General features: G+C 41.1%; 1 protein-coding gene across 4 annotated transcripts in view; it reads left to right on the top strand.

The window, feature by feature from the left end:
• The window catches only part of Stac (SH3 and cysteine rich domain), a 168,578-nt gene that overhangs the window by 50,066 nt on the left and 104,464 nt on the right, over positions 1–14,048 (top strand). For 2 of the 4 annotated variants that reach the window (XM_004857883.3, XM_013076994.3), the window contains exon 2: positions 11,734–12,010. In XM_004857883.3, coding sequence (XP_004857940.1) covers positions 11,734–12,010 — 277 coding nt within the window. The remainder of the gene's footprint in view (positions 1–11,733; positions 12,011–14,048) is intronic. The other 2 variants (XM_087182126.1, XM_013076995.3) reach the window with 1 other exon arrangement.

Genomic DNA, 14,048 nt, shown 5'->3' with positions numbered 1-14,048 from the left:
GGGTCAGCGCAGAGAACATATGAGGGGAAATCAAAGCACCAACAGATCCTCCCTATGACCACCAAGATCCACAAGGTCCATGTACCCATGCTGGTTCAGCCACCAGAACGAGGAAGCCTGGAAGTGGTGGAACACATGCTGGAACCTGCTCAGAGATTCCCACTGTTTGTTCTCTCTCTCTCTCTCTCTCTCTCTCTCTCTCTCTCTCTCTCTCTCTCTCTCTCTCCTCTCTCCTCTCTTTTTTTCTCCCTCCCAAACACTTTCCCTCCCTCAATAAGAGCCATCATATGGTCCTTAGAAGATGCTCCTTCTCCTTGTATATCCATAGGCCAACACAGAGTATACTTTTGTTAACTGGACTGGACCCACTCACATCATGACTGGCCATCACTGCAGCTCTTCAGCATTGAGTGTGCCAAGTTCCCTTCCAGGTTCCCAGGCTCACCAGGGTTGTGAATTTCTACCTTTGGCTTCAGGCCTTAGGGTCAGAAAGAATATTCCCATGTTTCGCTCTGCTATAACCCCTCTTAATGCAGGTTAGTCTGGTATATTTATGTGCACATCCTAGTCCCTTGAACCTAGCCCTTGCCTGACTCAGTATCCTGAAAGATAAACCTGCATGTTTTAAATGGATGTGATAAAAAAAAAGAGAGAGAGAGACTAGAGGCTACACAACAGGGAATGTCAATGTTGGTATGGTTTGGAAAGCAGAGAATAAAGGACTTATTTTCAAGGCACATTGGTCAGCTTTCCCATTGCTAAACAAAAAGCCTGACACCTGCAACTTAAAGGGAGAGAAGTTTATTTGGCTTATGGTTTCAGGAGATTCAGTCCATATTCAGCAGGCTCTTAGGAAGGAACATCATGGAGAAAAGGCATGGTAGAGAAAAACCTGTTTAGTTCATGGTGACTGAGAAGCAGAGCAGGGGAACAGAGCCAAAGAGAACAGGACCAGGGACCAGTTAGTAACCTAAATCATACCTCCATGACCCACCCAGACTTACCCAGATGTGTGCATTACTAAAGGCCTAGGCAGTTGCTAAGTCAAATTGACAGTTAAGCTTAACTAACACACAAGGGAAAGGAGATTAACCTTGGTTGCTGGAAGAGAATGGTGTTCAAGATGAAAAAAGGGAAGACTCAGAATTGCTAAGCCAGATATTGAAAGAATTACTATGATGGCATTTCTTCCCACTCTCTTCAAGGAATTCAAAGCTGCAAGATATAGAATGCCCATCCCATGCCAGTACTAATACCTGTGTGTCAGAGATACAAAGATGGAAATCATAGTACTTCACCACATTGTATAAAATAAAAGTATGCACAATGCAGTTGTGATGATGCACTACTACAAATTGTGGTAGACTGATGATAAAGACCTGGAGGCAGATAATATTGGGATCCATGTAATGAAGTAGGGAAAAATTGAGGGCAGGTGATGGGAAGAAATACTGGAGCTGAGATTTAAATGATGAGCAACAAGTCTCCAGGAACATATAGAAGGAAAGATGTCTCCAAACAATGCAAGCAATGGACAAGACAATCTACCCATGTTTCCATTCTTATCACCAAATGGAACATATGCTAGCCATATTGGTCAGGTTCAGCACTAACAAGACTACAGAGATATTCTCAGTGCAGCTCTTTATGATTGAAATGAATATCTCCACGAGCATGGTATTTCACCTTAAGGTTTATTGAGTACTCTATTAGTTTGCTAGAGCTGCCATAACAAAATGCCACAGAGTGGGTCACATAAATAATACTGATTTTATTTTCTCTCTAGTCTAGAGGTTGGAAGTCCAAAATCAAGGTATTAGTTTCTCCTGAGGCCTCTCTCTTTACCTTGCAGAGGGCTGCCTTCTTTTTATATCCTCACAAGGTCTTTTTTCTGTGTCTCTCTGTGTCCAAATTTCTTCTTCTTATAAAGATAACAGTCAGATTGGATTAGGGCACACAGAAATGGTCTCATTTTAAATTCATCACTTCTATAAAAGCTTTATCTCCAAACATAGTCACATTCTGGGTTACAGGATGCTAAGTCTTCAACATACGAATTTAGAGAGGAAATAATTCAGCTTGTAACCAGTATCTATGATTTTGCAAAGCAGTACTTAATAAATGAAGCCAAGTGCCTATTGTACTTATGTGTAAATATTTTAGTTCTGTAGCCCACCACTCAATCAATAGAATCATTTGAATCAGAATGTAGAAAGATCCATTATCTAAACTCTTTTTCTTTGGAAATTTTTTTCACCTTTTAGACAGTCATTGTTTTCCACTTTGTTTTTCACTGGTCTTCCTAGGACCCAGCCCTCTCTTCTTGCGGAATAAAACACAGTGCAGCTCCTTGCTGTCCCACGGTAACAGCAGCAGCTGCAGCAGCACACAAGGCAGAGAAGGGCTAGGCCACTACAGCACATGCCGGGGCTTGGTGGACATAGTACCAGACAGCCTGGTGTGAGCCCCTCCTAATGGGCCAGGTGAATCAGAATCCATACTTTCAGTTCCTACCTTTGTGCCACCTGGACAGACAGGGCCTCTCCTTGACAGATTCCAGGGCTTGCGAGTGTGACCAGAAACTTGCCATATCATGTTGTAATCCCAGTGCTTTATAATATTTAATCCTCAAACGAACCCTGCAAAGGAAGTGTTATTACCTCTGTTGTATAGATGGGGAGGCTGAGGCTCAGAAAATCCTTTCCTGTGTTCACTACTGGGGACCAGCAGAGCAGGAAAAGGGCAATGAAGCCAGTCTGACTGCAAAGCCTTGCACTTCCTACTACATCTCCTCCCTGGGTATCAGAGACTCCTCTGTCTCTGCACACAAGATAATCCTTAAAACTTTTCCTCCCAATTAGCTTCTTATCTTCTATGGACCTTGGGTATGTCACGACATCTTTTTTTCTCTCTTTTTTTTTTCATCTTGAAAATGGGGATGTTTGCCCTGCTTCACTCACAGGGCTGTCCATGGAAAAGTGTTTTTTTAAAAAAACAAATGTGTACATGTCTGTGTTTCTGTAGCCAAAACATGAGATGTTTTCATCTTGACATTTGCCATTGAACAAGGTTTAACTAACATTAATACTCAGAGATTACATAATATAAGTAAAGGCTGTTTTCAGGAGAAAACAAAAAAAAAACTCATACCACGAGGACTTTCAGAAAGGAAGATGATGATGTCTGAGAAAGTTGGTAGTCTTCAGTTTATCTACAGGAGAAGAATAGGCAAGAGGTAGCCAGGACTTCCATAGTACTACACTCTTTCTGTTTTAGCAACTATGAATTTGGAGGGTCCATGAAAGTTTTATGGAAAAAACATGGCAGCCAGCCTCAAAAGCAGAGGAAGCAGCTTGCAGGTTTGTCCTCCTATGTGTGTCTCTCTGATGCTAGTTTTTGCCCCCTAATGTATTCAGAGCCTACCCTGACCCAGTGCTCTGTATGTCGTGCCTTTCAGGGCTAACATCTTCCTTGTAGAGAGCCTGCAGTGGGTCACCCTAGATTGTCATAGTATTTACTCTCTTTCCATCTGGCCACCATCATTACCTGCAGTGCACCCACCTATCCACACACACCTGTACACACTTCCTTAATCACTTCTATTTCCCACTCTATCTAACACACAGAGAGTGCTGGTCAGCCCAGCCCTTTCAGAAAAGGTTTTATGGGCAACTATATTTATATTCCTATTGTAAACACTGTGCAAATCCTCTGCAGATCCCAGAATGCTGGTCCATGGTATGCTCTTTCCTGCTTCTGTGTCTAAATCCAATCTAGCTGTATGTCTTCCTTTCCATAGAGTCTGTTTTTTTGTCATTCATTTAATAAATATAGAGAGAGGTTAAGAGCTTCGGTTTCAAAGTGAAACTGTTGTTTGATTCTAATCTCAACTCTAGAAAACTTGCTGGGCATATTTGAACATAGTGCTTAACTTCTCTCTGCCACCATTTATCAAGAGACAGTAATAGGACCTACCTCATAGGATTCATGCAACTACCAACAGATAATTCACTTAAAACACTTAGGATGAAGTTCTGTATATTGCAAGAATTTAGTAATTATTTGTTATTATAATGAATATGATTACATTATGTTAGGCCCTGTGCCACACTTTGGAAGTAGACTCATGGTCTGCAGGGAAAGCCAAGAAACAGAATGTGGGAAGGGCAGTGACATACTTCCATGCTGCACACTGGGGGCCACACAGGAGAGAACATCCAGAGCCTTCTGAAGGCAGGACTAAGCAAGGCTCCAGAGAGAAGATAAGCAGCCCAAGAGAACCAGACTTTTTCCAGGTACATTGAAATAGACATGTCTTTCCAGGCAGAACAAAGGTACTGAAGGTTTATGCATTGTGAAAATTAGGGAGCTGTTCTTAGTGTGTCTGGGGGGGGGGCAGAGGAGAAAGTGATCTAGAGATAATGCTGGAAGATCTAGAGATAAACAGGAAGAGTGTTATACACCACAAGAAGGAGCCTTGATATTACCTAGGAGCAAGGAGTCCACTGAAGCAGTGAAACGGTTCAGTTATATGTTTCAAAGTTGTGTATCCCTCCACATTTGAAAGAATGTCTGACTATTCCAACCCTCTTCGACAACTGCCTCCTCTGACATATTAGAGTAGGCAGTAATCAAAACCCTAGACTTATCATTTGATAATAGATATATAAGGTCTCATGTCACCCTTGGATAGTTTTATACATTGCTACTTGTCTCTAGAATTAGATCTTAGACTCCCTAAAAGTAGACCATGGAAAGTCTTTTGTAGTCAGTCCCCCAGTATGCTGAATTGTCAGAGCTGGAAGGAAATTTAGCACTCATTAAGTTTATCCTGTCCATTATTAATGGAACCCAAGCCAAGGAATTTTAGGGACTTAACCCAAGACCACACAGCTTATTAGTGGCAGAGCATGCAATCAATTATATTCAATAAATGTTGCTGTACCAATATACTCACTAACAGCTGTTCTTTTTGCACCTGGCTATGACAGCCAGGTAGTTGTAAGAAGAATATTTCTGACTTTGAAATCACATTCCAGACTGAAGTGAATCAGGACCTGGAATGTATTGTGCTTGAAATCAGACAATGGGTAGGTAAAAATCTTGGTGAGAAAGTTATTTTTCATCATAGACACTACATTTATCAAGACCTCAATGCACACTCTCTGCCCATGAATAAAATGTCAGGGATGAGTGTGGGAGGTGCTCTGACAAACCACAGCATCAGCCAAATGTGGAGTAGATGAAGTGAGTCATCTATGTGGCTGGGGGAAGGGAACTGGGTCTCAGAGGCAATGAGCAAGGGCATGATATAAGGCTCATTTTCTTTATTTTTACATGTTGCCAGGTGGACTTAATAATACCTTTTCAGGGGAAAAAAAAAGAAACAATGACTATTTCAATTGAAGACATAATTCTATTTTAGAAAAGTTAAAATGTGAAAAGGAAAAGGATGTTCATTTTAAGATCAAAGATGTAGATCACAAAGGAGTATCAAGGATGAGACATTTTCTTGTCAAAAGTGCTCAGATTACCTTATTTGAATTGAGAAATAAAAGCCAGTGTGTTATTGGTGCCATCGTTAAAAGACAAGGAAATATCTACATAGAGACCACTGACTTTATGCTTAAATGTCCACAGACAGGAAGCTGAGCTGCTGTGGTGACTGTAACTCCTGATTTACTGCCTGTGTGGGCAGAGACTCATTTGCACAACCCTTTTCCCACACAGTGCAGACTTTAGATCCTGGCTGAAATGATCAAGCGCACACTGGTTAATTAATTTTATGTGCTCCTGCAGAGCAGACTGGTAAATCAATATGCCTGCCATTATAGTCACCTTCAGGCTGAATTCTTTGTGTTTCATTGTGCTCATGATGCCTGATTTCTGCATTCTCTAATTAATTGGCATAAAAGTGTTGCTCAACATGGCAACCACATGGATTACTACTAAAATTTCAGCTGGCACCAGGAAGATAAAACACACTAAGCTCAGGATAACTCAGAGAGGGTCAAGGGTGGGATACCTTCTCATTAAAGTTCATTTGGCTTAAGGGGCTTTGATGTCAGAGAGGCATATATGTGGGTCTTGATTCTGCAACTTCCTAGCCATTTAACGTTGGGTAAGTTACCTGGTTTCTGTATTCTCATCTGAAAAATTAGATAATAAATTGAAATGGATCATCTGTCCCTCCCTACCATCCTGCTACTGTGTATGGCTCTAGTCCATTCATTCTCCCATCTGAAATGGCTATTTCGCATCTCCCTCTTCCAACTTCCAATGCCTCATCCCTCTGCTTCTTATTTCTTCCCACTCAAGAGGCAGATATCTTTCTGTTGTCACTGAAAAAATAAGATCATCAAAAGAAAAGGTCCATGCCCGACTGGCACCAGCTGTACCATCTTGTGTGCATCTGTCTCCTTATGGATAAATCATCTTGCTCCAATCTAAGGTCGACCATTTCTCTTATACACTGTATCCCACCATTTCTCCTCACTCAAGGACATTATTAGCACCACCCTACCTTATCCACCACCAGATTAAAAGCATACTGAAATAATTCTACTATATATGAACAAAACAGAACATAAAACCTCCTGAGATGCTAAATTCACCTCCAGCTACTGCCTCTTTCACTAATCCCCTTCATGGCTAAATTTCTCAAATAAACTATTCCTGCTTACTGTCTCCACTATGCCCCCTCCAGTCATCCTTTCCTGAACTTGTCACATTTTCATACTCGGCACTTCATTGACTCTACTACTGTTAGTGTCCCCCAGAGATATTCCCTTTGCCAAATGCCATGATCAATCCTTAAAGTTCACATTATCTGACATTATTATTAGGGTTAATTTGATGCTATTTGCTATTCTCTCTTCTTTGAATCATTTTCTTCCCTTAGCCTCTAAAATACCTCTTTCTATAGGTCTTCTTCCTCATTGTCCTCTCCTCAAGTTCCTTTGCTCCACTTCATTAATCTTCTTGTCCTCTAAATGTTGGAGTATTCCAAGACTCTGTCCTCAGGTCACTTCTGTACAATATCTTCTTTCACTGCCTATGTGTTGTATCATTTACACTCCTGGCTGTAGGTACCATCTATATGCTAATGATTCCCACATATCTCTCCAGCTTGGACCATTCCTCTGAGCCCTAGAATCATGCATCCAGGTGCTGACTTGATAGTTCCACCTGAATTCCAAATAAACATTGCAAACCACTCCACCCTCCATGCCAACTTCTTTCTTCTCCTAAATAGTGAATAGCACCTTCATTCACCCAGTTGTTCTAAGGGAAAAAACTTGCAATTATTCATTCTCCACATTCATTACCTCATCAAACCCATGATTATTTTTTCCCCCTCTTTGAGAAAGGAAACTTGAGTTTTTATTTGCAAACCCATGATTCTGCCTTTCAAAAGTACTGTAAATTCAGCCACATTGCACCCTAACTAGACCAAGCCAGAATTTCTTCTCATCAGGGTTACCGCACTAGTCTCCAAACTGGTGTCCCTGTTGCTGTCTTGCTCTCCTACCACCTGTTTTTCACACAGATTCTAAACAACCCTTTTAAAATCAAAGTCAGACCATGTCACATCCCTGCTCAAAACCATTATCCTTAGGATAAATTCCAGAGCCCTGGCTGTGACCTATAAGCCACAGCATGAAGCTGCTCTTGGCACCTGTGCCCTTTCTCTGCCTCATCATTCTTCTCTAGAGACCCCGACCTCCTGATGTTTCTCAGTACACAAACCTTGCACTCTTGTCTGGGCCTTTGCTCTGGGTTTTCCCACAGCCTATAGTGCACTTCTTCAGCATGGCTCACACACTCACCATTTCCTTCACATCTTTGCTCAAATGTTAACTGTCAGAGAAGCCTTCCTTGTCACTTTCTAAGGCCTAACTCTGCTGTTATTTTCCTTTGTAGACCCTACCCCCACCCAAATTTATATTATATATCACTTTTCCTATATTTACCCACTACCCACTAGACCTTAAAATCTTAAGGGGAAAAAGACTTTATCTTTTCACTGTTAAATCACCAAATCAAGGGCTATGCCTTGTTCATAGTGGTACCCAGTAGATATTTACTGAGTAAATTATTTAATGAAGACAGAATAATCCTCTACTTTAAATTTGCTAAAATGCTAAGAAGTAAAGTATAGGAAGTGATTTCTATTACATGGTAAGCTACTTAAGAACACCTGTTAATTTCACCATTTTGAATAAAATGAGCCTGGACTATAGCAGTGGTTCATGGAAGCTAATCATTTTTGTGACATCTGCCATTTTTAGAGTATATTTCTATTTTTTCATTTTATATGTTCCTATCTGGTCTCTGCTCTTTTAGGGATAGCTGGAGAAATAATGTCCCTTTGAGCTCTCATCGAGACTTTATTTTATAGTTAAGCATTTCTTTTTTTCTCATTAAATTTATTGGTACATTTTAGGGTTAAGCATTTCTTTCAAGCTGTCCACTTATATAAGAAATGTCACATTGGTTTCCAAGTAAATGCTCTGACTTTAGAAGCAGGCACCAGAAGCCTGACACAATTTCCAGCCACATCCCAGAGGGCAGAGAAAATGCCACAGGTTTTCTGGCATCATACTTAAATACCATACATAAACTTTCAGAGAGCAGATACCAAAAAGTAGATTTACTTTCCCATTCCGCATCCCTTCTCATCTTCACTGATCACCAGAAGTGCTTTCATCTCCCTGAGAGTGAAGGGTAGCTCTCTTTCACCTCCCATGAATCCCATAAAGACTGACGGGCAGTGGAAGGACTGTGGAGATCAAAGAAAGGCAGATTTAACCTTGAACTCTGGTCTTGATTTACATAAGCTGTGTGACCATAAGCAAGTTACTTAACCTCCCTCAGTCTCTATTACTACAAGGGCAAAATAGCATCTTCCTTGAAGTGGTGGGAGGATTAGGTTAAATCCCCTGGTGAAGCACTTGGCCCAGCTCTGTACTCTTCTGCCTGTCACCATCTTTTATCCATTCATAGCATGTAGAGTTCTCATCTATCCTGTGTGACCCTAACAACAGTGGCCTAGTATGATCAGGGAAGATGCCATTAGTCTGTTGTTGTTGTTGCTGTTGTTGTTTGGTTTTTGGTTTTTTTTGAGATAAGAGTAGATGATTACTGAACTGTTTGGATGTAATTGGAAGCAAATAGAAAATGAATTCAATTTCTCTGTGCAATAATATTTACTTTAATAAGCTTCCTTCTCTCGGAGTGACACATCCCTTGAAAAATCTTGGCATCTTGAACATCCTGCTTACTTAATGTATTTTTAAAAACTGTCTACCATAAAACCCTAGTCTTACCTTCCTCTAGCAGTGGTTCAATTTGTAAACTGGAGGACTTGAAGTGAAGAGGATTTGTTTTGCGGCTTCCAGGTCCTCACCTTGGATTGGCTCAATCTCAATGAATGATTGTTTTACAGTCTCCTCTCACTAAACTTTTTCAGAGATGGAAGGTCCTCTTCAAAATAAACACTATGCTCCCAAGAACTCATGCTCTTACTCCCCTCTGTCAGTCAGGATAAGCTAGGTTATGCTACAGTAAAAAACAAGTCTAAAATAACTCAGAGCCATGATTTTCTCCTTGCCTGGCAGCTCCTCTGACATATTTGAGCTGTAGTACAGAGAAAAAGAAACAGCAGTCCCAGCTGGGCCACTGTTTCTGGCCTCTCTGTGTAGGCTGTTGCTGCTTCTCTGACAACTCCTTTCTGGCTGATGATGCCCCCTTGCTGGCCATGATGGTACTTTTCTAGAGGGCCCTGCAGGGGCTCCCCACTGTGTGACTCCCTGAAGGGAAGAGTTGGCCTCATACAGTCATATCCAACTTCAGTTGTGAAAGAAATACCAGAAGGATGGGGAGAACAGCGCTGTCAGTTATTTATTACTGGGTACACAAAATAGATGTAAAACTTAATGGATTAAAGCACCAGTCATCTCTTTAGTTGATGAGCACATGGATAGACAACTTGAGTGGAACTCAACTGATCAGCTCTTCTGGTCTCAGCTAGCCTTAAGTCTTCAGGATGGCAAGGTGGCGCTAAGGCTGGGATCTCCCTGAAGTGATGGGGGTTTGACAAGACCTTGTGTTCCACATAATGCATAAGGCTACCTTAGGCTTATATATGTAGTGATTTGGCAGGTTTCCCAAGGGAGGACTGAAGCATACAAGGCACACTGAGGCTTTCATTTAGAACTAACATAAAGTTGCTTTCATTTCTTTTTATTGATCAAATTTCCAAAACCAACAAGAATCAAGGAGTGGAAAATAGGCTCCACATTTGATGGGAGTAGATGCAAAGTCACCTTGCAAAGTGGTCTGGGTAAGAGGAAGGGAAGGGAATTGTAGTCTTTTTATGGTCTACTCCAAACACTAATGACCACCACGTCTTCCATATCTTTTGATGTAGAAGTTAGAGGATTGAGGTGGAAGTGTCTGATCTTGGCAAGGCCACATTGACTCATCCTATGTGTTATGTAAGGGAGTCCAAGCACATTTAGTGGAGACCCTTATTAGAACAGAGTACCAAGCACTTTTTCGTCTGCAGCTTTAGACCACAGATGTTAATTCCAAGCAATAGGAAGAACATCTATGGCTATTCAGTTATAAAAGAAAGCCATCTTGAAGGTGAAGTGATCTTTTAAAATCCTGCAGCAAGTGGTTTGTTTCTTTCATCCGAACAGAGGGAAAATTCAGTATTAAATGCTGATGTTGAAAAGACATAGTAAATATGAGAGACTTTGAAAAGGTCACAGTAGTTGAGATGGACAGAACAAACCAGATGTCATCAGAGTCCAGAATCTACCACTCCCTGGAGCCTATACTGAGATGCTTTTCCTTAAACCTATGAAAAAAGAAATTTCTTAAAGGGCTCTGAACAAGAGACTCACATGCTCACATCTGTATTCCTGAGAGATCACTCCAGCATCAATCACACTGGATAGAAGTACAGATATCATTCAAAACTAGACTTCGGAAGCTAATACTTTTCCAAACCCATTTTGGTGTCTCTTCATTATTCTCAAAGGTAAAGGAGAAATGTCCTAGTCTTCCATCTGCCATGGTCAAAAACGAGGAGGTCCAGATAAAAGGCAAAGAAAGGCAAATGTGTATTTAAATTCTCTGTCCAACACACACACACACACACACACACACACACACACACACTTTGTTCATATGCATCAGACTCAAGCAGACTTGAGAGTTTCTGGTTTCTGTCCTGTGGATGATTTAGCTAGATTGACGTCAAACCAGACAGTAGCCTCTTCTGTTTTGCTGTGTGCAGAGACAAGTGGCTGCTAAGTGGTCATAAGAGAGAAAAGTCAGCATTACCCACCCAGCCTTTGAACCTATGAGTGCATGCATCATTTCCAATTACTCATATTCAAAAGATGAACAGTGTCAAAAACCCATTATAAGATGCTTTGACTGCACACTGTTGGAGCCTTAAGGATGCAGGGGCGGAGGAGCAAAGGCAAAGTGGTGTCTCTGCTATTCTGGCTTGGTGGGGATAGGGGAGTTGTGGGGTGCTGCTGAATTTCACCTTAACTAGGCACTGACATCACCCCACCCACACAGAGATATACAGGAGCTTCCTTGGAGGCTGAGGGTGTCACTGGGAACTATGCAGTGCATGGAGCAGATCTCACCCCCACAGCATGAGTCTGCATGATCCATCGTAAGAGAGACTGTTCTGTCATTGCATTGCAGCTCCAGAAACTAAAACGATCACTTTCTTTCAAGACCAAGAGTTTACGGAGCAAAAGTGCTGACAACTTCTTTCAACGAACCAACAGCGACGTGAAGCTGCCAGCAGACATGCTGACAGAAGTCAGCCCCAGTTCCAGCCCACTGCCTGCACCCGGAAGCTTGACATCCACACCCACCAGGGCTGGCCTGCACCCCAACAGTGGCAAGGCACATGCCCTTCAGGAGCACATCTTCAAGAAGCCCACTTTCTGTGATGTCTGCAACCACATGATAGTGGGTAAGGCCTTCTCCCACCCCTTCTTCCAGGTTCAGCACCCTGGAAGGCTGAGTAACAGTGGTGTACCATAGGTCCAGGTACCCCCAGACACATGGACTCTGAGCCTCAGAGATTCCCATGCAGGAGGATTGTTCAGGAGTGCTTTGGGGAACAATACTTGTGAAAAGGTAAGAGAAGCAGAGCTGAACAGAGGGAGAAGTTAGGTTGTGACATAGTTACAACAAAGACTTCCGCCAATCCCCTAGGAAGCTCCAAAGCCCTTTAGAGTTATCTTACACTGGGTCTTCGTGCACCTGGGTCAACCTGTCATTGCACATGAGCCTTTGTTTGTTGTTTGCCAAAAAGACCATTGTATCATCACTGAAATTGGGCATGTCAGTGATTTCTAGTGTGGTCAATGGAACAGAATTCTGCAGTTCTCTTCACTCTTTACCAAGGTTCAGCTGAAGGTTGTGATATGTAAATGGGGAGCAATATCAATCCCTATTACAACCATAAATACAAGTCCTATTCCCATTTTTCACAAAAAGGTTATCTATTCATACTCTCATTTTCTAGTCACTATTATACATTTTCTTCCTTCAAACAAGATATATTTAGAAATAGTGCTTGTATCAGTCAAGTATTTTGCTTAGGCAATAAGTTTGCCTAAAACTCCAATGCTTAAAAAATAGCTATCTTTCACTCTCACTTGGACACCTTCCAATCAACTGTGGTTCAGCTGATCCAAATCTCATTCAATCATTGTATCTTCTCCATTACTTCTCTTATGCTTTCTGTGAACCAGTGGCCCAGACATGTCATGTTCTCCTCCTGGAAAGGATAAATGTCATACAATGCCTCTTGGGGACTGGGGTTGGAATTGGTACACTACAACCTCTACTGGCAATCCATTAATTCAGTACTTTACATAGCAAGAGTCAAGAAAGGGAGATGTCTACTTTATCTCTAGGAATAGGTATTACATGCTACCTGAAAAAGGCCATGGATGTAGGAGAGGAGAAGTATGGGTCAGTTATCCAATCTACCACTTAGATAATCTCTGGATTACTGATCCTTTTCTGATTGGTAGATTCTGCTAAGTCTTGGAGTTCCCACTATCCTGCTTCACTTCTTTATATAGAAGGATACCTGGCATCTGAATGTCAGCATGGTGGTTTGCTGGTGGTATCATCATGTTCCCTGCTCAGAATACTTAGACAATCCACCCTCCAATTTAATTTTTGTGAATGCCTAGCTTCACAATCTCATGCATTGCTTTAATCGCCACATAAATTTCCACCAGGCTTTTTCAAGGCAGCACTATTTATAACCCTTAAATAGGTGATGATGAGGATCTATTTTTAAGTCTCATTGTAATGAACGTGAAAAGACAAACAGAATATGTGTTCTTAAAAATGAGTAATGGAAATGAGTTAACCTCTGAGAAATGTCACAGTCATTACTAAAGAAGATTCTAGGTACAACTCAAATATAACAACAATTTTGAAAGATTCTATTCTTGATATATTTTAAAAGCCCTGTGCTAAAGGAAACTTCCCTGTATTTTCTCTTATCAGAATTAAATTTATATTGCAACTGCCTTTCTATTTTGAAAAGACAGAAAAAAAAGTAGCCAAAAAGTCATGCTGCTTTTTTTTAAGGACTTACCAAATAAACCAAATAGAAGCCTCCTTCTAAGAAAATAAAAAGGGGTTTAAAAAGGTAATTTTCATCAAGACAGAAAGGGAGTAAGAAAAAAAACTGGATAAAGATGAGGAGAGAAAAGTACTATAAATGAAGTAGAGGTTGATAAATGTTCTACCTTTTTCAAACAGTAAGTAGAACTTTTGAATTATTTAAAAATGGAGCACAATTGATCTGTCCTACTTCTCCTTTTTCATACTTCCAATCTAGCCTCCTGTCTCCACATATCAGGTCATTGTCATATTCTAGACATTAGGGAAAGACCACCTGCTGTTATCTCCTTATGACATTTCAGAGCATATATTAAGATTACTCTTATTCCTTTCAATGGAGAACCAAAGGCTGTAAAATG

Source organism: Heterocephalus glaber, unplaced genomic scaffold, assembly GCF_053883595.1.
Source record: "Heterocephalus glaber isolate CG9 unplaced genomic scaffold, H.glaber_assembly_v1.0 deba00001472, whole genome shotgun sequence".
NCBI lineage: Eukaryota > Metazoa > Chordata > Mammalia > Rodentia > Bathyergidae > Heterocephalus > Heterocephalus glaber.
This window is presented reverse-complemented; position numbering and strand designations above follow the sequence as displayed.